The sequence below is a fragment of the Schistocerca gregaria genome, chromosome 1 (assembly GCF_023897955.1).
Source record: "Schistocerca gregaria isolate iqSchGreg1 chromosome 1, iqSchGreg1.2, whole genome shotgun sequence".
Taxonomy (NCBI): Eukaryota; Metazoa; Arthropoda; class Insecta; order Orthoptera; family Acrididae; genus Schistocerca; species Schistocerca gregaria.
The window spans coordinates 838,692,458-838,720,183 of record NC_064920.1 but is presented as its reverse complement, the minus strand read 5'-3'; the positions used below and the strand labels follow the sequence as shown (position 1 = coordinate 838,720,183).

At 42.0% G+C, this 27,726-nt stretch overlaps 1 protein-coding gene across 3 annotated transcripts in view; it reads left to right on the top strand.

Annotated features, from left to right (window-relative positions):
• LOC126272328 (clustered mitochondria protein homolog) overlaps window positions 1–27,726 on the top strand; it is a 352,199-nt gene that overhangs the window by 254,192 nt on the left and 70,281 nt on the right. For all 3 annotated transcript variants that reach the window (XM_049975113.1, XM_049975120.1, XM_049975130.1), the window contains exons 4-8: window positions 451–604; window positions 1,910–2,177; window positions 15,243–15,472; window positions 20,112–20,248; window positions 23,902–24,096. In XM_049975113.1, the coding sequence (XP_049831070.1) occupies window positions 451–604; window positions 1,910–2,177; window positions 15,243–15,472; window positions 20,112–20,248; window positions 23,902–24,096 (984 nt within the window). The remainder of the gene's footprint in view (window positions 1–450; window positions 605–1,909; window positions 2,178–15,242; window positions 15,473–20,111; window positions 20,249–23,901; window positions 24,097–27,726) is intronic.

Genomic DNA, 27,726 nt, shown 5'->3' with positions numbered 1-27,726 from the left:
AACATACTAATGCACATGACCTGTGAATATTAACATTCTCTCTAGTCATTAAAGGTGTTTTGTTTCTTCTGAGCATGAATGTACACAGCAGAGCATTATTTTCTTAACGTGACTTGCATATGTTCCAAAGCTAGTCCAACACAAACTAGTACTATTGAAAGAATAAGAGTAGAGGTATGTTAAACGGAAAATATAAATTTACAGATTGTGTAATATGACCTTAATGTTCCTTCCATTGTTAAGTGTGACCTCCTGGATTATATTTGCATTGTGTATGATCACCTTTGATATTTTAATTCTGCAGTGCACCAATGTGCTTGCTGAGTGTAAGGACATAGAACCATATGTTCCCAATACAGCTGTTCAAGCAGTAACATTAAATCATAAAAACTGACATATTTCTAAAACAGCATTTCACCTGTGTAACAGATTCTGCTATCCTTCCTACAGGTTGTTGAAGAACCATATACTATGAGGGAAGCAAGGATACATGTAAGACATGTTAGGGATCTACTAAAATCTCTAGATCCTGCAGATGCTTATAATGGTGTTGATTGCAGTTCTCTCTCATTCCTCAATGTTGTAACACAGGGTGATATATTGGGTAAGTAAAGCCGATATGTGTGCTAAAAACTACTAGTAAGCAGTAGAAAATCTGACACAGTAGTGTCCTTAATTATGGGAAACAAAATGTTAAAACTGCTAAGTCTACAAAGTGAAAACCAACTTGTTTTGCCAACTTATTTATTATGAAAACTACAATAAACACCAGCAGTAACACACTCTTCAAAGCAATCAAGACAATAACGACACCTTCTGCGGATCAAGCAAATAACTACTAATTCCTACAATTAGTGCCGTTCGACTCTGTACCCGTACAACTGTTCCACATCGAAGATGGCTGTTAGCAACTGGTAGAAGGATATTTCCAGGACTATTTGCACACACGTGATCACCAGGAAATAGTTCATTGATCATCTCACTCTCCTCCTCTGCTGCTGGTTGATGCCCTCTGATGGATATTGGCAGCACCTACATGTTTGTCGTCAACTGTGGTGCTTGCTTGTAAACACTCTTGTGTCAGACAAACTTCGCAGCGCAGCTGGAAACCCGCATTGCTGTTCTGTCTGCTGTGTTGCTGTTGCAATAGGTGTCTGTGATGACTGCAGCAAAAACGTATTCACAAAAATATAATTTCTGTTATTCACATCTGAAACAAAAACGGGGAAAGAGATTGAAACATAACTGATGTGAAAGTATAGAGATAATATGACTAAATCTACCTCCTTTAGAGAAATGTTCATACACATATGCCAAAAAAATTGAGAATGGGGGAATATGCACAGGAGACTTCTAAAAATGATGTTTAGCCTGCAAAGATAAAATTTTGAGTAATTATCTGAGACTGTGATAGTGTGTAGGTGATGGTGAAGGTGGTGAAGATGATGACGACCACCACCACTTCTTCTTCTTCTTCTTCTTCTTCTTCTTCTTCTTCTTCTTCTTCTTCTTCTTTTTCCAACAAAAAGTTCACACTTTCAGATTTCAGTGAATAAAATGGAATTAGTGAAGTTACTGTTCGACACTTTCTGGAGCTGTGGACTTTTTTCTTCTCTGACTACCTTAGTTACATTTCCTTCTATTATCTTAGATCATAACAAAGTACGCAACAAGACATTTTTTTATTTCAATTTTTTTTTAGGGCTATGGCCATTATCTTGGAACTTCGTCAGATTTGAGTGAAACTCACTAACTTGATAAAAGCAATGTCCTCAGCAACACATCAGTGACCGTAAAACATTATATATGTAAATCACTATAATCATTTCTGTAAAACACATTTTTTTAGCACCAGTTTGTATGAAAGGCAAATATACTTCTCAACCAGCAGCACCTTTTTCTTTGTCAGAAAAGAAGAAGATGAGACCAGAGAGTGTGGACTGTACTCCACCAGACTACATAATGCCAGGAAGTCGTGAACGTCCATTACTTCCATTACAACCTCAAGCAAAGGAACAAAAAGGTCCCCAATGTGTAAAGGTGCTCACAACATCTGGCTGGAACCCTCCACCAGGTTACCGGAAGATGCATGGTGATCTTTTGTACCTTCATGTGGTCACCCTTGAAGAGAAACATTATCACATTACAGCATGCTCACGTGGCTTCTTTGTGAACCAGTAAGTGACTTTAGAACAGTTTCTACTATTTTATGACATTTTGATTCAATGTTTTGCTTGTTACACTTTGTAACTGTCTGTTGAAACAGGTAATTGCGTCATACAATATTACCCCTTTTTTTCTAATAACTGACAGTTATTGATAATGTAAAAAAATTATTTACAGTCATCAAAATTTCATAAAATATTTTCTCTTTATTTTTTTACTAACTATTTGTCCCCTGCTTCATTCAAGCAGATTATCTGGCTTGCATTGTTTTTTTAATTGAATGTTTATGTGCACAAATTGCGACGAATTCTAAGCTTTTCATACTAATTAAGGCCATATAAGCTTGGTATTTTTCAAATGTACTTCCAACCAAAAAGTGATTCTGGTAGCTGGAGTCCAAAGTTTTTCTTTATCAAGCCTTCTACACTCCTGGAAATTGAAATAAGAACACCGTGAATTCATTGTCCCAGGAAGGGGAAACTTTATTGACACATTCCTGGGGTCAGATACATCACATGATCACACTGACAGAACCACAGGCACATAGACACAGGCAACAGAGCATGCACAATGTCGGCACTAGTACAGTGTATATCCACCTTTCGCAGCAATGCAGGCTGCTATTCTCCCATGGAGACGATCGTAGAGATGCTGGATGTAGTCCTGTGGAACGGCTTGCCATGCCATTTCCACCTGGCGCCTCAGTTGGACCAGCGTTCGTGCTGGACGTGCAGACCGCGTGAGACGACGCTTCATCCAGTCCCAAACATGCTCAATGGGGGACAGATCCTGAGTTCTTGCTGGCCAGGGTAGTTGACTTACACCTTCTAGAGCATGTTGGGTGGCACGGGGTACATGCGGACGTGCATTGTCCTTTGGAACAGCAAGTTCCCTTGCCGGTCTAGGAACGGTAGAACGATGAGTTCGATGACGGTTTGGATGTACCATGCACTATTCAGTGTCCCCTCGACGATCACCAGAGGTGTACGGCCAGTGTAGGAGATTGCTCCCCACACCATGATGCCGGGTGTTGGCCCTGTGTGCCTCGGTCATATGCAGTTCTGATTGTGGCGCTCACCTGCACGGCGCCAAACACGCATACGACCATCATTGGCATCAAGGCAGAATCGACTCTCATCGCTGAAGACGACACGTCTCCATTCGTCCCTCCATTCACGCCTGTCGCGACACCACTGGAGGTGGGCTGCACGATGTTGGGGCGTGAGCGGAAGACGGCCTAACGGTGTGCGGGACCGTAGCCCAGCTTCATGGAGACGGTTGCGAATGGTCCTCGCCGATACCCCAGGAGCAACAGTGTCCCTAATTTGCTGGGAAGTGGCGGTGCGGTCCCCTACGGCACTGCGTAGGATCCTACGGTCTTGGCGTGTATCCGTGCGTCGCTGTGGTCCGGTCCCAGGTCGACGGGCACGTGCACCTTCCGCCGACCACTGGCGACAACATCGATGTACAGTGGAGACCTCACGCCCCACGCGTTGAGCAATTCGGCGGTACGTCCACCCGGCCTCCTGCATGCCCACTATACGCCCTCGCTCAAAGTCCGTCAACTGCACATACGGTTCACGCCCACGCTGTCGCGGCATGCTACCAGTGTTAAAGACTGCGATGGAGCTCCGTATGCCACGGCAAACTGGCTGACACTGACGGCGGCAGTGCACAAATACTGTGCAGCTAGCACCATTCGACGGCCAACACCGCGGTTCCTGGTGTGTCTGCTGTGCCGTGCGTGTGATCATTGCTTGTACAGCCCTCTCGCAGTGTCCGGAGCAAGTATGGTGGGTCTGACACACCGGTGTCAATGTGTTCTTTTTTCCATTTCCAGGAGTGTATATTCTTGTGGAGACATTTCCATAGCAACTTTCATCCACTAATAAATATTTCTTTATACCTAACAGAGAAGCAAAATACCAATTTTTCATGAATTTAGCTTTAAATTTTTTTAATGTAACGAAATATTTTTTAAAAGATTTTCATTCCCTATTGCACGTCCCGAGATGTTGAATTTCCGGAAACAATGAAACACTCATTAGTATTTTTTTCAATTTTTTTTAAATTTTTAACCAGAAGGTCAAATACCTGCAGTTGTAGATCCTTTAGTAATCACTTGTTGTCAAAAAAACTTTCACCTACTATTTTACAACATTAGTGATTGAATTTCCAAAAACGCTGAAACATATTTCTTTTCTGCATGAGAAACCAGATACCAGTTTTCAAACAATGGGAACTCCTGGTTGGAGTATCAACAATGTAGGAAAAAACAGGTTGCTACTCACCATAAAGATGACATGATAAGTTGCAGGCAGGCACAATGAAGACACTTGCATAAAGCTTTCAACTGCAACCTTCTCAGGAACACACACACACACACACACACACACACACACACACACACACACACACACACACCTCATGCACTCCTATGACGACCTCATGCAGCATCTCAGCCGGAGATTGGAGTTAGGAGTCATGAGTGCATGAGGTGTGCTTGCTTTTTTTTGTGTGTGTGTGTGTGTGTGTGTGTGTGTGTGTGTGTGTGTGTGTGTGTTACTGATGAAGGATGTGGCCAAAATCTTTATGTAAATGTCTTTTAAGTGTGCCTGTCTACAACTTATCATGTCTTCTATACAGTAAGTAGCAATTTGTCTTCTTTCCACCTCGCAAACACCAGTTTTCCTAGTTCTAGCTTCAAAATTACTTTAATAGTTACATAGTTTCATAAAACCTTTCGTCCCCTATTTCACTCAGAGTGGAATCTTGGACGATCCCCTCTTAAATGAGCCTACAGTATAACATCTACACCTTCTCCAAACTTCCATTTTTTATACTTAGTGGTTTGGGCTGGGCAAAATGGAGTCGGTGAATCACTCTAACTGTACGTCACACCCTTATTTATTTCTAACAGAGAAGCAAAGGACAAATTTTCATAGATTTATCTTCAAAAATGCTTGCACATTGAAATATTTCCATGAAAACTTTCATCCCCATTTCACTCGTATTGAGTTGAATTATTTTTGCAAAAAGCTTTTGCCAACTATTTCACCCCATAAAGTAAATTTCCAAAAATGCTGTTGCCCTAAGTCTTTATTTCTAACCAAGAAAACAAATACTAATTTATGTGGGTCTGTCTTCAAAATTACCTCAATAGTGACATTTTCAAAAATTCCCTCTATTGCCTGTTTCGCCCTCTTAGGCTTGGAATTTCGAAAAATCCCTTCTTAAACACCACCCCACCTTCTCCAAATTTAAAGTTTCTGTTCGTAGTGGTTTTGGCTGGGTGATGATGAGTCAGTCAGTGTCAGTCATTCAGGACATAGTGTTTTGTATATAAGAGATTATGTTCTAAATTGTTTTAAGGTGTAGCACATACAGTCCACTGTAAAAGTTTGATATTGACAAAAATATTTAAGAAGTGGATGTTTCACAAAAGTAAAGTTTGTTACAGAATTCAAATGTTTCAGTTTCCAGTATATTTTATATGAATAGCTCTGCAGGTGCCACACTGACAGTCAAAATATGGGGCATCTTTTGGTTTGGGGAAGTGCCCTGATGTGATCAGAGCCCAACATTTTCCTTTCAGTGATTGCAATAAAGTTTTGGGAAATGTTGTAAATAGAAATATTTGTAGGCAATTAAATACATTTTCAGAAGGGAAGCTGAAACAACAGTTACTGTACAAAGTTAATTCTGCCGTTTTGATGAATGTATTGAAAGGTTGGTCCCCTATTCCTGGCCGGCCGCGGTGGTCTCGCGGTTCTAGGCGCGCAGTCCGGAACCGCGCGACTGCTATGGTCGCAGGTTCGATCCTGCTTCGGGCATGGATGTGTGTGGTGTCCTTAGGTTAGTTAGTTTTAAGTAGTTCTAAGTTCTAGGGGACTGACGACGACAGCTCTGTTAAGTCCCATAGTGCCCAGAGCCATTTGAACCATTTTTTTGAACCCTATTCCTGTAGAACATCACCCCCTTCCTTTCAACTCCAAAACCACCTTTTCCCACCTGATAAGATAATTCCCCCTCCTCCTCTCTCCCAGTCTACATTCTCTTCCCCATATCCACTTCTTTGCATCCTAGCTTCTTTCCTTCCAGCCTCCCCCTCCCCCTCCCCCTCTCCCTCCAGCGTTTTCTAGTCACCCTTTGGGTTTGACTTCTGTTTCTAAATTCTGTTACCATAGTGTGGGTTCCTCTCTGCCACCCTCCTTCACCCACCCCTCCTCCCCCCTTGGTACATCACCAGCATACAGGTATGTAGCCAGTCCATGTAGAGGGACTGTTATGAACCCTTCAGGCTGACACCCCCCCCCCCCCCCCCCAACTGCCGCCTGACAACACAAGGTTGACACTTCTAGTACACGAGCTGTCATCACCCCATGTTTACCCAGGAGTGGTTGTTCATCTTTTTGAGACATTGTAACTCCTGGCAATGCCAGATAGCCATTGCCATGACTAGGTAGTGCCTGCAGGGTGAGCTCCTGATTGGAGTGGGTGGTACAAGGGCAGACACTCTACACATGGAGTCCACTAAGCTCCATACTTCTGGCCACTCTACAATGGCGACCATCTTTTCAGACAGGAATGCTTCTCTCTGCTCCTACATTTGCTTCCTTGCCCTCAACCTCTGTGGCCAACCACTGGGAGGGGGACTAGGCATGCTGGCTTGTGGTGAAACCCATTCCCCATTATGTAGTTCATTCTAGGACAGACATGGAGACTTTCGCTGTCACCAAACCGCAATTTTTTATAGAATGTATTGGAGGTGTGTTTGGTGAAGTTGACTGACTTAGTAAGATGCGTCTGGTTCCTTACTGGTTAAAAGGTATTCTGCCAGTCAATCGGCTTCCATTTGTGCTTGTGAGAACTTGGGAGACATTCTGGTGAGCATTACTGCTTGCCAGTCTTCATATATGACCCAGGACATTGTTTTCCACAGGGATATATTTCTTCTATCTGATAAGGAACTCTAGACTATTCTTGCACAGGGTGGGATTCAGTTCATCCAGAGAGATCCTTACTACAATTGCATTGATACTAGTGCTTTCTTTCTTTCTTTTGAGTGGGATACCCTTGTGGAAAAAGTCAGTTATGCTTTACAGTTGTGATGTGAAGTCCTATATCCCACCTCTCATCTGCTGTTTCTGGCATCTCTGTTTTGGTTACATGGCTTTGTGATACGAGAAAAATCCTGTTTGCGGTGACTGTGGCCATCCTCTCCACATGGAGAGTCCTTGCATCTGACCACCCATGTTCATTAAATGTTCCAGAGCACACTCTGCCCACTCACTGTGACCTGTAAAATGCTGAAAGGAAGATTCATAAATTCAAAATTCTCCACTCTCTGCCCTACTCTGAGGCCCAGTGGAAAGTTGGCCATCTCCACCTGGTATCTTTAACATCTACCTTTGCTTCTGTTGCATCCTTTCCTCCTCCTCCCCCTCCTCCTCCCCCTCCCCCTCCCCCTCCCCCTCCCCCTCCCCCTCCTTGCTCTTCCTAATCTCCGTCCCGCCCCTTTCCTTTCCTCCTTCCTCATAGTTGTCATCCCTGCCCTCAGGAAACTGCTGCTTCGCTTTGGCCTGAGAAGAAACCCTCTCCTCTGGCATCTGGCACCCCTCTAGGAAACACTCACAATGCTTATTCCAGTACACGGAGCCTGTTACTTCATCGGACACAGGACCTGTGCTCTGCAGGTCTCAAGGCTGCTTGATCTCTTTCAGATCCTGATGCTGTTGTGACTTACTCTCTTCCCAACCACACTCTCTCCTGAAGAAGAAGAAGAAGAAGAAGAAGAAGAAGAAGAAGAAGAAGAAGATGAAGATGTGTAAATCCCAGGACAAGACCCCCGCCCCCCACTATTCTAGGGTGTGTCACCTCCTCTCTCCTAATTATAGTCTGATATTACATTCATAGATGGCCACTCCATCCTTATCAGTAACAGAAGCTGACTAAGGACAGTGACCAATTCTGGCCTCTTTTACTAGTCTTCTTCTGGCCTCTTTTACTAGTGTCCTCGATTGGAACTGTAATGGTTAAAATTGTCACCTTCCAGAAAACCACCATCTTCTCTCACTTTACTCTGTAGCTCGTGTTGTATTGCAGGAATCTTGTTTTATGAATACTCATTCACTGACTCCTCTTCATTGTTTCCAGGCCTTTTGTTGGAACCGGATTGCCACTTAGTGCGCCTCTGGTGGTGTGCCTACATTGGCCCACATTGATGTTAGTTCATGGGTTCTTATTCATCCTGAGCAGGAAGTGGTGGCTGTTAGACTCTGTGGTAGTGACATGCAATCTTTATCTTCTGCCAGACTGATCTCTTATGCTTCCTGCTCTTCTTGTGCTCTTTTGACAGCTCCCTCAACCCCTTCTTTTTTCCTTTAGGATTCTACCTGCTGGCAGGGCTTGACCTCCACTGCCTCAAAGTTGGAGCCCCTACACTCTTTTCCTCAGCCATGATCTTTCTATCTTTAGCCCTGGATTCCTCCTCTCTGTTGAACTGGGGAGCTCATGACAATTAGTGTAACAGTGTACTTTCCGGATAGTTCTATCTTTTCTCCAGCATTACTCATTTGGATGCCATCCTATGTGGGGTCTTTGCTAATGTGGATTGGGATGCCTTTTCCATGGCTACCATTCCTACTGATCTGCTACATGCCACCGTTGATGAGTCCATACTCCCCACTGAGGGTCCACAAGGGGGGGGGGGGGGGGGGGTTAGAATAGGCCTGAGGTATGAGGTATTCCTGCCTGTCGTAAGAGGCAACTAAAAGGAGTCTCATGTGTTTCGGCATTTATGTGATGGTCCCCTATAGGGTTTGACCTCCATTTTTCAAAATTTTCCCGAAGAGCAAGCCAATTTGGGGAGAGTTCCTTACATGGTGCATAGTATTCGTGATGCCCTGAGACCTCTCGAATACTTCGTTGATGTGGATCTGCACTTCCGGTCATTCTCCAGCTGTGGGGCGAGGTCAGCCTTCTGAGTGAGTTTTCCTCCCTCCTCACTGCAGTGTTGCTTTCTGCACTGTTGACGATATGGACTTGTGTGCACCTGATATCCAGCACAGTAGCCAGTCCATTGTGTTGGGGCTGCCGTGTATCCTGTTGGTTGTTGCCCCCTGACCACACAGGGATCGTTCTGCTGATGCCTGCCCCGTTAACTCCCCACGTATGCCAAGGAGTAGATACCTGTCATCCTGGGGCATCGGGACTCCCGGCAATGGCCATCCTGCCAGGTGGCCTTTGCTGCGGCTGGGTGGCACCCGTGGGGAGGGCCCCTGGTCAGAGTGGGTGGTATCAGGGTGGATGACACGCCATGAAGTGTAGTATGTCACCTCATGCTGTTGGTCAAACACCAGCAGTGTCTAAGCAGTCAAGGTCTAACTTAAATGCTAAGAAATACGACCCCAAATCATCGCCCCACCCTCCACTTCCCCTGGCCACACCATGGGAGGAATGTCGGGCTAAGGATGGCAGTGAAGCTTATTTGCCCCAGTACCTTGTATGTTCGAGAGCTTATGGGGAATCTTTCATGTCCATGAAGCTTCGGCTTTTTGTGGAGCATTTGGAGAACAAGTTTGGGGAGATGGAGCGCTTGTCCAAAATGCGCTCTGGGTCAGTTTTGATAAAAACATCATCCTCTGCCCAGTCAAGGGCACTAATCGCCTGTGACAAGAAGGGATGTTTGTGTTTCCATCTCGCCCCATAAGTGCTTAAATATGGTCCATGCTATCATATTTCACAGGGACCTTCTTTTGCAGTATGATGATGAGCTGCGCACCAATTTAGAGCGGCAAGGTGTCCATTTCATCTGGCGCATCTATCTGGGTCCAAGGGATAAGTCAGCTTGTCACCGGTGCCTTCATCTTGGTCTTAGAGGGTGACACATTACCCGAGAAGGTCAAGGTGATAGTCTACTGCTGTGATGTAATGCCATATATCCCTCCCCTGATGCGGTGCTTTTAGTGCTGGAAGTTCGGCCATGTCTTCCCAGAGTACTTCCTGCGTCACAAGTCGAGATTGTGGACATCCTTCACATCGCAATACTACTTATTCCATACCTCCTATCTGTGTCGCCTGCGGAGAGCACCATTCACCTTGCTCACCAGACTGTGGGATTCTCCAGAAAGAAAGAAAGAAAAAATAATGGAATATAAGGCCTGAACCAACTGACCTATACTGAGGCTAAGAGGAAATATGAGAGGCTACATCCTGTGCATATGACGTCAGCCTACACCGCCGCTACGACAACAGACCTACCATCTTCTGTTCTGCCGTATACAGTTGGCTCTGAGCCATCAGACTCCACCTGCTCCCTTGATAGTGGGGGGTACTTCCCTCCCTGTTGCTCCTGCACAACCTACTTCAGGAGCAACACTCCCCCCCCCTCCCAAGCCATCGGGGACATCAGTCCCCACTTCTCAGCCAGAGAAGCCAAAGTCTTCTTCAGCTCCTCTCACCAGGAAGGGATCCCTTGGATCACTCCCATCCCAGGTTCCTACCAGTGGCTGAAGCAGCCACAGGTAGTTGATCGTAAGGCTTCACAGTCATCCTCAGTCCATGAGATTGAATCAGTGAAGCCCTCCCAGCCAGACAAACCTAAGGAGCAGCAAGAGAAACGTAAAAAGAAAAAGACCCCCAAGAACCAAGACACTGCTTAGGCACCCACACCACCGCTACCTACAAGCTCTGTGGCTGAGGATGAGGCAGAGATTCTGGCGTCAGCTGAGGACCTAGATCTCGCTGGGCCCTCGGACACAATGGATGTTGATCGCTCATGTACTCATCTGGTGGCAGCAGATGACCCTGACGCATAGTCTGCCTCATTGAGTGTTCCATGCCTTCCTAATCTCACGATCACATAATTTTTTCCAGTAGAATTAAGGTGGTTTTTTTCCCACCAACTGGCTGAGCTACGGCAACTGTTAAGCTTTATATCTGCTTTCTGCAGTGCCCTCCAGGAAACGTGGTACCCAGCAATGTAGACCCCTGGCCTCCACAGCTATTGGGGATATTGCAGGAACCATAGCGACTATAATGGTGTGTCAGGTGGAGTTTGTGTTTATGTCCTAAACTCAGTTTTTAGTGAACATGTGCCCTTTCAAACCCCTCCTGAAGCTGTGGCTGTTAGAATAAGGACGACGCAGGAAATAACTGTCTGCATTGTATGTCTTCCTCCAGATGGTGCCACACCCCTGAACATATTGGCTGCACTGACTGATAAACTCCCTAAACCTTTTCTATTTTTGGGAGATTTTAAAGTGCATGAACCCTTGTGGGGTGGCGTCATACTTACTGGCTGAGGTAGGGAGGTCGAAAATTTACTCTCGTAACTCAAACTCAACTTCTGCCTCTTACATACATGCGCCCCCACACAGTTTAGTGTAGCACATTGCACATATTCAGCCATGGATCTCTGTTTGCAGTCCCATCTATCCACTGGAGAGCACATGATAAACTGTGTAACAGTGACCACTTCCTCATATTCGTGCTAGAATGTATGGTGTGTTGGCAGTTGTTGGGTCCTGGAGTCATGTGGCCTACTGGCTCCATGTCAGGGCAGCTTCTGCCAGGGTCGCTCTACCACTGATAATCTTGTGTCCCTTGAGTCTGCCATCCAAACAGCCTTTTCCAGATGCCAATGTCTGGTTGCCTTCTTTATTTACGTAAAGCATACGACACGACCTGTCAATGTCATACCATTGCCACATTGTAAGAGTGGGGTCCGCTCCCGATTTTTATTCAGAACTTAGGTGTGCACAACTGCTTGTCAGTTACATTGCACACGTTCATAGCTCTCCTGCACATCCAAATTACTTTATCCTTCTCCCAACCATCGCGGTTCATCTCTTGCATCGGTCACCCAGGTCAGGGCTAACAATTACGGTTCATGTTCAATCCCTTCTGTCTGAACAGGAGTCCTTCCCGTTACCACCTCTCTTTGAGGTCCATTCATGTACACCTCCATAGTGTACACCTAGGCCGCAGTTTCTTCTGGACCTTCTGCATGACCCTAAAGACTCCGTTAACCCTGCAGCTCTCCTCTATCACTTCCTCTCGATTCTCGACATGTGCTGGGGCCGTGAAATGGTTTACACCGATGGCTCAATTGTTGTTGGTCACATAGGGTTTGTGCATGTTCATGGAGGACATACTGAACAGCACTCCTTGCCAGATGGCTGCAGTGTTTTCACTGCAGAGCTGGTGGCCATATCTTGTTCTCTTGAGCACATCCACTCGTGCTCTGGTAAGTCATTTCTCCTGTGTACTGACTCCACTGCTATCGACCAGTGTGATCCTCGCCATCATTTGGTAGCGTCCATTCAGGAGTCTCTGTGCCCTGGAACGGTTGCATCGTTCAGTGGTGTTTGTGTGACCCCAGGACACATCAGAATCCCAGGCAACGAACCTGCCAACAAGTTGGCCAAACAGGCTACGTGGAAATTGGTTCTGGAGGTGGCCATCTCTGAAATTGACCTGTGTTGTGTCTTATGCTGCAGGGTTTTTCGACTTTGGGAGACGGATTGGCATAACTGTATGCACAACAAACTGTGTGTCATTAAGGAGACTACAGATGTTTGGAAGTCCTCCATGTGGTTCTCTCGCAGCGAATCAGTTGTCCTGTGCCAGCTCTGCATTGGCCATATGTGGTCTCCATCGTGAGGACCTACCTCGGTGTCGCTGTGGCTTACAAATTATGGTCGTCCAGCTCTTGCTGGACTGCCCACTTTTAGCCACTCTGTGGCAGACTTTTAACTGTCCAAGCACCCTACCTTCAGTGTTGGGCAACAGTGCCACAGCAGTAGCTTTAGTTTTACATTTAATTAGAGAGGGTGGATTTTATCTTTTGATCTAAGTTTTAGCGCATGTCCTTTGTCCTTACATGTCCTCCACCCTAGTGCTTTTAGGGTTGAGGTTTTAATGTGTTGCAGAGTGGCTGCCTTCTTCTTTTATTCTCATGGTCAGCCAACCACGGTAATCTACTCTCTTCATCTTCAGCTTGCAATGTCAGCACATACACCTGAACTATTGTTGTCGGTGATGGTTTGCTGTTGTTTCTGATAAGAACAACCCTTTCACTGAATCATTCACAGTAACACACTCTCTCTCTCTCTCTCTCTCTCTCTCTCTCTCTCTCTCTGCCCTACATTCCTATTCATAATGAATCCTGCTCCTCTTATACCATTTTCTGTGCTGCTTTTGGTATTACCCTACACACGTCTGACCAGAAATTTTCGTCTTCTTTCCATTTCACTTCACTGACCCATACTGTCTAGATTGAGCCTTTGCACTTCCTTTTCCATATTTTATAGCTTCCCTCTCCTGACATTCTATGCCACAACTCGTAGAACGTTATTCCTTCATTGGTTATTCAGTCTTTCTCTCATGGTTACTTCCCCGTTGGTGGTCCCATCCCAGAGATTCGAATGGGGGACTATTCTGGAATATTTTGCCATTGGAGAGATCATCATAACACTTTTTTCAATTACAGGCCCCATGTCCTGTGGATACACTTATGTGTCTTTTATGCAGTGGTTTCCATTGCCTTCTGGACCCTCATGCCATTAATCATTGAGGATTCTTCTGCATTTAGATGCAGTTTCCCACCCCAAGGGGGAGAGTGTACCCTGGACCTCTGTCCACTCCTTCACCCTCTTTGACAAGGCTGTTGGCAGAATTAGGGTGACTTCTTGTGCCAGATGTCTTTGGCTGCCAATTCTGATTATTAATCAAAGTTTAAGCAGTGGCGGGTTTTGAACCTGGGATTGAGGATGCTTTGTTTACTAAACAAAGATACTACCCGTAGATCACGGGTCCACAGCTATTTAACAAACACCAATTTTCCCATTAAAGTACCATTATTTGACATAAACTGCCACAATAGAGATATTCAAGTTAAAATATTTGCAGCTTAAAGCGACAAATTAGCCCCAAGTTACAAAACAGGCTGCGATGTCATTAGAAACTGGTACACACTATTTGTAATGGCATGCACCCTACATGAATAGGAGGCACATTCACAAAATGTTTCCTGATGATGTTTCCAGTAAAGTAGATGTATTTACCTGGGAAAATTGTGCATGCGCGACAGATCTATGACATGACAATCGAATGCTGGCCAGATAGGTACTGCCTGATGCCAGCTTCGTGGCAGCAGTGCCCTGAAGTGACATTTTATTCTTTCTCTCAGTACCTGTGAGGTTCATTCAGTGATGCGGTTCCTTAATGCACAAGATGTAGTGCCCATTGGAATTCATTGTCAGCTCTGTTGGTCTATGGGCAGAACATAATAAGCAAACAGATGGTAGGTCACTGGTGCATGCTTTTTCTGGAGGTCATCAAACAGTCCATGAAGAAGAGCGCAGTGGGTGACTGTCCCTCATCAATGAGCACTTGGTTGAGCTGGTGCAGCAGTGCATCCAGGAGAACTGTTGCTACATGATTAGAGAACTCAACCATTTTCTGCAGGTAACACGATTCTTGTTGCATGAAATTGTCACTAAGCACCTGCTGTTTAAGAAATTGTGTGCCAAATGGGTGCAAAGAAAGCCTGACACCTGAGCACAAAACGAAATGCGTTGAAAGGCTAAATTCACACACATTGTGTCTGTGTGGAAAATGATGTGCACAGTGTTGTGTGACGGGAAGGGCATTCTGCTCAGAGGTGAAACAGTGAACGCTGACCGTTACTGTGAAACAATGTGGAAGTGGCTGTCACATGGTGGCTCCATTCATCGGTGGGAGACTTGTGTCACACAGATTAATAAAAGTTGACTCCACAATAACAGTTGTCACAATCGTTTTGGTGACTATGTCGAAAATTAGTTCAAACATTGCTGTACCTGTTGTTAATAAAGTTTTTCATGTAAGAATGTTGTCTTTGTTTAAAAAATAGAGAATCTTACTTTTTTGATGTGCCATGTACTTCTCGTCAATTTTTCTTGCTGTAATTGTAAGCAGTGGTATTATGTCTCACAGAATTTAAAATTTTCCCTTCTGAATTTCAAATTTTCCCTGACTTCACTTTTAAATGTTCCTTTCCAATATATTTTTTCATTATTTTTCTGTTCCAGGTCTACAGAGGATGAATTCAATCCAAAACCAGCAAGCCCAAGCCATCTCTGTCACTCATTAATAGAGCTACTGAACCAGATAAGCCCTGCTTTTAAGAGGAATTTCTCAGTACTGCAGAAAAAGCGCACACAGCGACACCCATTTGAACGTGTAGCCACACCATACCAAGTGTACACATGGGGAGCACCTCAACTGGAACACACAATTGATGCTATCAGAGCAGAGGATAGTGAGTTCACATTTCTCTTAGACATGAAACTAAATTGGGCATTGTCACTAATTAAGCATGCACTCAGAATTTAAAAAAAAAAAACAGGAATAAGTTGTCTAATAGTAAGAGAAAGTATACCACTCTCATATTTTGCTGAATAGAGGAATTTCACTGTAACTTTCAGAAAATATATAGTATTTGAGAATACAAGGAGCGGTCAATAAGTTGTCTCCTTGTGGTCTTCAGCCCGAAGACTGGTTTGATGAAGCTCTCCATGCTACTCTATTCTGTGCAAGGCTGTTCATCTTAGAGTAACTACTGCAACCTACATCCCTCTGAATATGCTTAGAGTACTCATCTCTCGGTCTCTCTTTATGCCCCCCCCCCCCCCCCACCTCCCCACACACACACCTCTCCAGTAGTAAATTTGTGATCTCTTGATGTCTCAGAATATGTCCTACTGATCGATCCCTTCTTCCAGTCAGATTGTGTCACAAATTTCTTTGCTCCCTAGTTCTATTCAATACTGCATGATCAGTTATATGATTTACCCACCTAATCTTGCGCATTCTTATGTAGCAACATTTCAAAAACTTCTACATTCTTTTTGTCTAAACTGTTTATCATCCGTGTTTTCATCCCAGACATGGCTAAATTCCAACAAATATTTTCAGAAATTCTTCCTAATGCTTAAATCTATACTCAGTGTTAACAAATTTCTCTTCTTCAGAAAAGCTTTTGTCGTCCTTGCCAATCTACATTTTATATCCCCTCTACTTAATCCCTCATCAGTTACTTGGCTGCCCAAATAGCAAAACTCGTCTAATACTTTTAGTGTCATATTTCCTAACCTATTTCCTCAGCATTAACTTTTTTTAATTTGGCTACATTCCACTATCCTTGTTTTGCTTTTGTTGATGTTCATCTTATATCACCCTTTCAAGACCCTGTCCTATTCTGTTCAATTGCCCTTCCAAATTCTTTATTCTCTTGTTGAGAATTACAATGTCAACGGTCAACATTGCCCAATCCTTCAACTGTTTTCTACGATAAGTGTTAGGGTCAGAATTGCCTCTCATGTTCCTACATTTCTCCAGAACCCAAACTGATCTTCCCCGAGGTTGGTTCCTGCCAGTTTCTCCATTCTTCTGTACAGAATTTGTGATAGTATTTTGCAACCATGACTTATTAAACTAGCAGTTTGGTAACATTCACACCTTCCAGCACCTGCTTTCTTTGAAACTGGAATTATTATATTCTGTTTGAAGTCTGAGGTGGTTATGCTTGTTTCATATATTTTGCTCATCAGGTGGAAGAGTTTTGTCATGGCTGGCTCTCCCAAGGCTATCAGTAGTTCTAAGAGGAAATTATATACTCCCAGGGCTTTGTTTTGGCATAGGTCTTTCAGTCTTCTTCTGTCAAATTCTTTTTGCAGTGTCATATCTCCCATCTTATCTGTTTCCTCTTCAATTTCTATAATACTGCCCTAAAGTACATCTCCATTGTATAGACACCCTATGTACTCCTTCCACCTTTCAGCTTTACCTTCTGTTCTTAGGACTGGTTTTCCATCTGTGCTCTCCTGTTTAATTTTCTGCACTTGTATAATATATTCTCATTTCTTGTCTCTTGTATTACCCACGTATTTCTACTAGGCCTGTCCTTCTTACTTATTTGATCCTTTGTTTACTGAGTATTCCCAAATATTAATCCAACAATATGTGCCATTTGTCAGTACATCAGTTTTCAATTTTGTTACGGGAAACATTGAGGGAACACACATTGAAGTTGACTCTGGATAGTATAACTCAAATATGATGGAAGTGAAATAATCGACAATTAGTGAAAGGTATCTGAAAGTGGTTCATTTGTTAGTTGAATAGCCCAATCAGCTGCTTTGATAATACCAGCTGTTGCAGTTACATTATCTGATTCAAAAACCTATTTGGTTCAACAATAATTATCTTGTACAACAAATTTTCAGCAAATTTGAACATGAAATAATCAACAGAACTACATATTTATCAGTTTGTCCTCTATTCCAGTTTGAGGTTGTTCATTTAGAAATAACTACTTCACCAGCTAACCTGGTGCATACTGTTATTATTATAATTGTCTTAATTTAAAAAAATGAACCACTTTGCTTGTTGGTACTCCTTTTTAAATTTTATAATGCAGAACCTACCTGCACATTCCCAAATGCTTGGCAAACCCTTGATTGACACAGTCCAACTATAACAGTGTAAACACACACACACACACACACACACACACACACACACACACACACACACACACACACACACACACACACAACAAACATTGGAGTATTCACCACTACACCACATGCACAAATGGACCAGTTATACTAATACTAGCAGCTGTGCAATGAATCTGCAGAGACCATACAGATGGATGTGGATGCCATAGTCTTGCATCTACATCATGTATGCCTCTAGTATGACTTTCTTCACTATCAGAATAATTGGGCTATTGTCATATAAATACAAATTAAGAACATTGTTTTAAATAACTTCTTGATAATTAAAACATTCAAGTTTATTTTACAGTATTATTACTATTAAGTTTTAATCTCTTCTGTTTTTGTAAACTTGGATTTAGAAGCAATATCAGTTTTTTTCAGTTTAGCATACTGCTTGAAAACAGGTGTCCTATTAGACATCAGTTATTGCTGTTAATCTGACCATGTGATGGTTGGAATCTCACAAGTTGCTGTTTTTAATTAGCTATGTGTGGCATTCTGATCCTAGGAGAGGGAAAGAGGTAGGGACATAAATATTACAAAAATGCCATATTATTCATTCCAGTTTAGAAACAAACTCTAGTCTAAGGATGGGAGATTTCTGGCAATATCCTTTCCCCCAAGAAAGGTATGCGGGAGAGCTTATGAAGAATTATGACAAAATAAGAGTGGCAGGGATAGATGGCAGGTTGGTAAGAGCCTTGCTTGCAGAAGGCAAGAGTATGGGTCCACATTTCGGTCTGTCAAGAACTTTCACAACAGTGCACAAAGCACTTCAGTGAAGGAATCATTCTAAATACTTAAAAAATTGACAGCTTTTAGTGGAAGGCAGTTTAGATGGTGGAAAGTGTATCATTGTGGATTAATGGGTGACATGAATCATGTACAAAAAATGCTGTATGAACAGTTGCAGTTTTCTTAGACCATGTAGTGGTCTTGCAGAAAGTTGTTCAGAAAATTCCTGGGCGAATACGGGAATATCTTACAGCCTCTTCTGAATATCTTCCATAGAAAGACTAGAGTCATTACTCCCACACTGAACTCTCAGTTCAGAAATTTGCAGATTTATATGTTGTTGCAGTCATTATCTTCTTAGATACTGCGATAGAAGAATGGGTTATTTATAATATACAGTAGAGTAAGTTCTAAAGTTGCCCATACAGGGAATATAAAAAAAATACTTGGATAAATTTTGCGTCAGGTTCCTCGCATTGTTTGAATATAAAAAAAATACTTGGATAAATTTTGCGTCAGGTTCCTCGCATCAAATGAGGCAGAATATTGTGCAGTAATATGTCCACCCAGTATGCTGCATTGTTCGATTTGCACTTAAGTACATTATACAAGAGCATTTTCTATTAAAATCAATTATTCACAGTATCACAACTAATTGGAACACACAGAAAATGTTAAAAAGGTACCTTTTTACCTTCAGACATGATTTGCTTCTTGGTTCATACACATTTAAGATACTCTCAAGATATACTTACTAGTTTCACTCATTTCCTTGCATACTTCAGTAGTCCCTGCAGTGTATCCATTGTATTTCAGTCTCAGGAGAGTAAACTTGCAGGCCATGGAATTGGTTACTGATCCTCATTTACTCACCCATTCATTTGGTAAATATCAATCGGTGTGAATCTGACCATGTAACTAGCGCTGTCAGAGGCCAGTGTGCATTCTGTGGAATACCTGGAATGATGATTCGAATAAAACCTCTGGAGACATTGTCTGTTAATTGTGCATGGAGGACCAAATCTAATATTGGAGACTGACTAGCCACCAATGTGCTCATACCACAAATATAAAAACAAATCTCTGCTGTTGTATCATCATCTCCCAATCAACTTCTATTGACAGTATTGCCTAGGATGTTATTTCAATAACAACTTGAAAATGAAGCATTATAAATTATTTAAATGGCAGTTTCTCCTTTGATTTGGTATTGGGAACCTGACTCAAAATTTTGTGTACCATATTGTTCATACATCCTGTCCTATAGCCTGCTGTGTCGAACACCTTAACGCAGGAAGTAAATTATTTTATTACTTGGTGTTGAATATTTACAGTGGCAAGACGGTTTTGATTTTGTGTGTAATTTTCAAAAAATAGAAATTTTTACCTTTCTGTTAAAGCTATTCATGTAAGGAAAAAGCAGACTTGTTACATTTTTTAAAAAAGAATCCTTATGCTTGCGAATGTAAAAATTTGCTTTACGCCCAATTATTTTTATAGTCTAGTGATGCATGTTCAATTTCTTTCTGGAAAATAATATTAAAATTTTGTTCACACTTTTTAAGTTTTTTTAGCACAAAAGATATAGTGATGATTAAAATGTTTTGTTATGAAGAACTAATGCTTTTCCTTATGTAATTCTGTGCTTTTGACTGACAGCATTTTCATCAAAGCTGGGATATGAGGAACATATTCCTGGGCAGACAAGAGACTGGAATGAGGAGTTACAGACTACGAGGGAATTGCCCAGAAAAAATCTGCCAGAGAGGCTGCTAAGAGAACGGGCCATATTCAAGGCAAGAAAATTCAGGAAGTGTGTGTACTGAAAAATAGCAAGATTTATTAAGAAACAAGTAATTTTGAGAAAGAAATTTTGTTTCAAAAAAATTATAAGTTGCATGTTATAGTAGTTTATAACTAAAAAACATTAAAAATGTACATACATTTTCCAAGGTTTTAAAGTGATATGATTGTACTCCCCAATTTCTCTTTATCACTACAGTAGTTTTATTCATTTTTTTCTGTTTGTTATTGCAACAACAGTGAAAGGATATCTGTAATTTAGTGGTACATAAATTTTCTATATAGATTGAAATAAAACTGATGTGCTAATCAGTGTTCACTACTAGTGAAGTAACTGCTGTCTAGCCTTTCCTTTTTTTATGTTTGCTTTTAAAATTTCAAATGTCGTGGTTGGAGACATTAAAAGCTCCTTCAATCCAAAATGATGGCCTCATTTCACCCACGATTTGCTTTCTCCCTCATGTGTTCTGCTTCTGAATTCTGAGAGGGGAGGCAAGCAGAGGAGAAATGGTTTCCCCTCTCTGTAACCAATAAAATGTACTTAAGATCTTCTTGTCTTCTGATTTAATATTTAGAGATGGTGACAATATTGTGAAAAGGATAGATTACTGTTCTCCATATAGACGAGATTTTGAGTTGCAGACAGGCGCAATGAAAAGACAGCTGTTTGCTTCAACCAACAGGACCTCTTCTGAATTAGAACACACACACACACACACACACACACACACACACACACACACACTAGTGTGAACATTTTCTAATTCAGGGTGGAGGCCTTTCGGTCAAAAGCTTAAAAGAGTAGCACTCTTCTTGTCGTGACTCAGTGTCTCCTCTCTATGGTGAGTAACAATCTATCCTTTTCGTAATATTATTGTTATTCCATACTGGCCATTCCATTGTTTGTTTCCTTTCGAGAAAGGGTGTGTTTCGTTGTGGTCAGTCCAAACGTTAGTTTGATGCAGCTCTACGCACTAGCCTACCCTGTGATAGCCTCTTCAACTCTGCATAAGTACTGCAACCTTTGTCTATTTGAACCTACTCACTGACAACCTAGCCACGGTCTCCCTGAACAACTTTGAAGACTACCTCCCCCACCAACACATTTCTGTCCACTACTCTTCCAAGTCTCTGACACAATTAAAATGCTCTTAGAAAGTTTTTATTTCTGCCACCTGAAATTTGATTACCTCTCTGAATTTCTCCTTGCTTTCCTTCATAATGTGTTCCATGTACAGATTGAATGATGGTTGAATAACTTAAATCTGACTTTTGACAAGTTGTAGATAACATTTGCACCCTGTCTTTCGTTCCTGCTATCTTCAGGATTTCAAAGGATGTATTCAACTTGACATTGTCAAAAGCGTTGTCTAAATCAACAGATGCTGTAAACAATAAATGTTGGTTTGCCGTCCTTCAACCTTGCTTCTAAGAGAAGTTAGAGAATCTCTTGTGTGCTTGTACTTCTCTGGAACCCAAACTTATTTTTCCTTAGTTAACCTGCCAGTTTCTCCATTCTTCTGTAAATAATTTTCATCAGTATTTTCCAACCATTACATTCATTTCCAGAATTATTAAGATGAACCTGTTTCTTTAATGTTCTGTAATTAAATAGGTGTGAGCATTCGGTTCAATTTAGTTGGGTTATCTGTAAGGTATTTCTCAATGAAATGAATCTTTGCTGTATAGATGTGACATAAAGTTTATAAGAAATATTAAGATTTTGTTCATAGGTAGTATACACGACATGAAAAAAAACTTTGATCTAGGTTCACAGCTGAGTTAATATTTCTCATTTTGATGTCTTTAACTAATAAAATGAGGAACATTATTAAATGGTTTTCTGTACTATGAACACATGGTCTGCATGTGGAACTGCATCTAAACCTTCTGGGCATTAATACATAAAGAGGAATCGTAGTTGCATATGTAATGACATAAGTAGCAAGGTTACAGTTCTGTGTGTTACTTTGATGAGGGTTTTCTTCCCAGTGACAGGACTGAAGTTGCAGAAGGTGTGGAAAAGAAGACAACTGTCATCAAACTGTAGGTATTACTGTTTGTTGGTAGGTCTGGCATGTACTGAATCATCAGAGAGACTAGGCAGCTGAAGATCCATTAATTACCTTATTTTTATGTAGTATTAATATTTTCATCAATTTGGCTCAGAGGAAAATCTGAATTTTTCACTCTGAGAATTCACACGGTTGCTTCCTAGTAATATAACTCTTTTTTTAAAAATTGACACTGATAAGTGTGATGACTAAGTAGTTGCTGTTGCTCCTAAGGCTTATGGTTTGCCATCACTAGCTTCAGACTACATGTTTGTCATCTAGTTTCATGTGGATATGACCTACGTACATGCTGATGATGCAGTGTTAGGAGTTTCAAAGTATCGATCATACAGAAATATGTGGCACAGTCTTACTGTTGATATAGGTGACCATACATAGTAAATAACTCCAAATTATTGGCAATCACTTACTTCAAAATGTTGAACTTGTTAGTTTGCAAAACCCACATAATGTATTTGCTAATGGCAGAAATTTCCTCAAGGCCTTTCCTTACTTCCTAAATGACGCGATCCTAGATTCTGTTTGCTAATATACAGGGTGGACAAAAATTGTCATAATATTTAACCCTCGATAGCTGATGCCAGTAGGAAACAAAATTACTAATGTAGTGTAGGTTGACAACACACAATTTTTAAACTATGGAAACTTGGCACTATGTGCTCTGATTGGCCATGGGATTGCCCTCTTGCCAGATGCTCTAGACCAGGGGTGGTTCCCAACAAAATTTTCTTGAGGACCCCCACTCATGGAGTATGATTGGTACTCTGTCATATCACAGGATAAAGTACCTAAAAAAAGCTAAATTAAGAGTCTTTTTATACGTTTTCTATGTGTCAGTTGGCTCTAGGAAGATGGTAGATGCAGAAGTCGTTTGCTAAAGCTTTGCTCGTTCCCCCCACCCCCCACCCCCCCCCCCCCACCCCCCACCCCCCACCCCTTCCCCCCAAAATAACCTGTTATCATAAAAAATATATTTACTATATTTTTTATTCTAATAGCATCTTGCGGACCCCTCTGGCATAGCTCGCGGACCCCAGGGGGTCTGCGGACTTCCTATTGCTAACCACTGCTGTGGACAACACGCGTGTCTGTATGAGCACTGACTGGGCGAGGGACATTTGTATGTGTGAACTGACAACCATAGCGTATGTGTGAACTGACAACTATAGCGCTGCCCATCAACCGATGAATGCCAACAGGGCAGTCCCGCGGCCAATTAGAGCATGTGGCGCCTGTAGTTTAAAAATGGTGCGTTGTCGGCCTACACAACACTAATTTCAGTTCCTACTGGCATCAGCTATCTGGGGTTAAATTTCATGACACAATTTTTTTCTCCACCCTGTATTTTCTATTCTGGTTCTTGTGTATCTGTCTTCTTGTGCCTAATAGGAAAGTTTTCCCAAACTTTGGTTGTAGTGTGATTTGTTAAAAGAATTTTTATTGGAATGTATCCAACATGGAAATGAGTTAACCAAGGAAAATACTTACTATCCAACTGCTGATATTTTGGTAGAACAACATTTTATATTGAGACAGGAGAGAGATAATGGAACAATGGTCTATGGTTTCAGGTTCACAGTGACTTTGTCGCAGCTGCAACTCGAGGGGCTATGGCTGTTATAGATGGCAATGTAATGGCCATCAATCCTGGTGAAGAAGCAAAAATGCAGATGTTTATATGGAACAATATATTCTTCTCACTTGGATTTGATGTCAGAGATCACTATAAGGAATTAGGAGGAGATGCTGCAGCCTTTGTTGCACCGGTAGGTCTGATGTTTGGTTAAAGTTGTCTTTTTCCATTCTTGCACAAGAAATTTGTCCAAATGTAATATTTAATAGGAAATTTTTTTGCAAACTGTGAAAATAACAGTGATGGTTTGTAACACACAATTATATTTTACACCATTGATCTGAAAAATTGTGTGTAAGCCATGACTGTTTTCGTAAAAAATTTAGTTTACACATTTATGACTGTGGTCTACATCTATATCGACACGATTACTCTGCAATTCACATTTAAGTGCTTGGCTGAGGGTTCATCGAACCACAATCATACTTTCTCTCTACCGTTCCACTCCCGAACAGCGCGTGGGAAAAACGAAAACCTAAACCTTTTTGTTCAAGCTATGATTTCTCTTATTTTATTTTGATGATCATTCCTACCTATGTAGGTTGGGCTCAACAAAATATTTTCGCATTCGGAAGAGAAAGTTGGTGACTGAAATTTCGTAAATAGATCTCGCCGTTACGAAAAAGTCTTTGCTTTAATGACTTCCATCCCAACTCGCGTATCATATCTGGCACACTCTCTCCCCTATTATGTGATAATACAAAACGAGCTGCCCTTCTTTTGCACCCTCTCGATGTCCTCCGTCAATCCCACCTGGTAGATCCCACACCGCGCAGCAATACTCTAATAGAGGACAAACGAGTGTAGTGTAAGCTGTCTCTTTAGTGGACTTGGTGCATCTTCTAAGTGTCCTGCCAATGAAACGCAACATTTGGCTCACCTTCCCCACAATATTATCTATGTGGACTTTCCAACTGAAGTTGTTTGTAATTTTAACACCCAGGTACTTAGTTGAATTGACAGCCTTGAGAATTGTACTATTTATCGAGTGATCGAATTCCAACGGATTTCTTTCGGAACTCGTGTGGATCACCTCACACTTTTCGTTATTTAGCGTCAACTGCCACCTGCCACACCATACAGCAATCTTTTCTAAATCGCTTTGCAACTGATACTGGTCATCGGATGACCTTACTAGACGGTAAATTACAGCATCATCTGTGAACAACCTAAGACAACTGCTCAGATTGTCACCCAGGTCATTTATATAGATCAGGAACAGCAGAGGTCCCAGGACGCTTCCCTGGGGAACACCTGATATCACTTCAGTTTTACTCGATGATTTACTGTCTATTACTACGAACTGCGACCTTCCTGGCAGGAAATCACGAATCCTGTCGCACAACTGAGGCGATACCTCATAGCTTCGCAGCTTGATTAGAAGTCGTTTGTGAGGAACGGTGTCAAAAGCTTTCCGGAAATCTAGAAATACGGAATCAACTTGAGGATCCCTGTCGATAGCGGCCATTACTTTGTGTGAATAAAGAGCTAGCTGCGTTGCACAAGAACAGTGTTTTCTGAAACCATGCTGATTGCGTATCAATAGATCGTTCCCTTCAAGGTGATTCATAATGTTTGAATACAGTATATGCTCTCCAAAACTCTACTGCAAACTGACGTCAATGATATAGGTCTGTAGTAAGATGGATTACTCCTACTACCCTTCTTGAACACTGGTGTGACCTGCGCAATTTTCCAATCTGTAGGTACAGATCTATCGGTGAGCGAGCAGTTGTATATGATTGCTAAGTAGGGAGCTATTGTATCAGCGTAATCTGAAAGGAACCTAATCGGTATACAATCTGCACCTGAAGACTTGCCCGTATCAAGCGCTATGAGTTTTTTCGCAACCCCTAAGGTGTCTACTTCTAAGAAACTAATGCTAGCAGCTGTTCGTGTTTCAAATTCTGGATTCTTCCATTCGTCTTCCCTGGTGAAGGAAAACTGCGTTCAATAACTCCGCTTTGGCGGCGCAGTCGTTGGTAACAATACCATTGGCACTGTGCAGTGAAGGTATTGACTGCGTCTTGCCGCTTGTGTACTTTACATACGACCAGAATTTCTTCAGATTTTCTACCAAATTTCGAGACAATGTTTTGTTGTGGAACCTATTAAAAGCATCTCGCATTGAAGTCCGTGCCAAATTTCGCCAGTCTGTAAATTTTAGCCAATCTCTGGGATTTAGTGTTCTTCTGAACTTCGCATGATTTTTCCGTTGCCTCTGCAACAGCGTTCGGACCTGTTTTGTGTACCACGGGGGATCCGTTCCATCTCTTACCAATATGCAGTATGAATCTCTAATTGCTGTTGCTACTATATATTTGAATTTAAGCCACATCTCGTCTACATTTGCATAGCCAGTTCGGAAGGAATGGAGGTGGCTCTTAGGAAGGCTTCTAGTGACACTTTACCTGCTTTTTTAAATAAAAATATTTTGCATTCGTTTCTGGTTGATTTGGAAGAAACGGTATTGAGCTTAGATATAACAACCTTGTGATCACTAATCCCTGTATCAGTCATGATGGTCTCTATTAGCGCTGGATTGTTTGTGGCTAAGAGGTCAAGTGTGTTTTCGCAACCATTTACAATTCGCATGGGTTTGTGGACTAACTGCTCGATATAATTTTCGGAGAAAGCATTTAGGACAATGTTGTGCTGTCTAATAATGTGATCTTTTTACTTTGTTGATGCATAGAAAGCATCTTTGATAATAAACTAAAATGGCAATTTTGACAAAATTGTTGATAAAATAATTTTTCTTCTAATTGTCATTAAAAAGGGGTACATACATATTGCTGTTGCACTGTGTTGTAGTATTAGAGCTGTTGGAGGTCCATGCTGCAGAAAGAGAGACATACTGAACTGTGTTGCAGGACACGGACACACACACACACACACACACACACACACACACACACACACACACACACACACACACAACGTCAGAGAGAGGAGATGGAGGAAATGGACAAAAGGGGGGATGAGGAGGAGAAGGTGAGTAGATAAGGAGAATGGGGGGGGGGGGGGGAGGTGATAGATATGAGGTCGACACAGAGGAGGGGGTGGTCGCGGCGGGGAAGGGGATGTTGTTTTCAATCTGTGTGTCAAATGCGTGTGTGGGCAAAACTGCGGGGAAAATGCTAGCAGGTAAATGAAGCTGAAAGGCATTTGTCACTAGTAAGAACACTGTGATATATCACAAGCCCTGGTTGACCCAAAGTGATAAGTTAGCGCTAGATTCGGTGTGTATATACCAATTCTGCCACATTACAGTAGCCAACAATTTTGTTTGCTACAAGTCTGACAATATAAAATAAAGGGTATTGCATGAATGGTATGTGTCAGTCCCCTGACAACTTTTTTGTGAATATTATGTAAATATAAAATTCTCTTCTTTGTCTGTGTCTTTTCCTGGAGTAATGAGTCCTTAGGAAGTACTTGTAGCTATGTTCCTCTTTGCTCTCTTTCTTGTGTATTTGGAATAGCTAGTAGTTGCTGCAATCCTGTCAATTACTCTTTACAATGAGATCATTTTATTTCTTCCTCTGCATTGATGACATTAATTTAATGGAATTTTATATAATCATGTGTGCCTGAGTATGAAGAACTTTCCCCACATCTGTGTTGGGCGAACTTTATGGTGCCAGGCTAAGAAGTAGAGACACACCAATGAGAACATTCAAAGTGTACAGGTCAGCAGGTGTCTGTCAACTAAGGGCACTTGCCCCTTTCAAACGAATGTGGATTCTCCCAGCATTCTGTA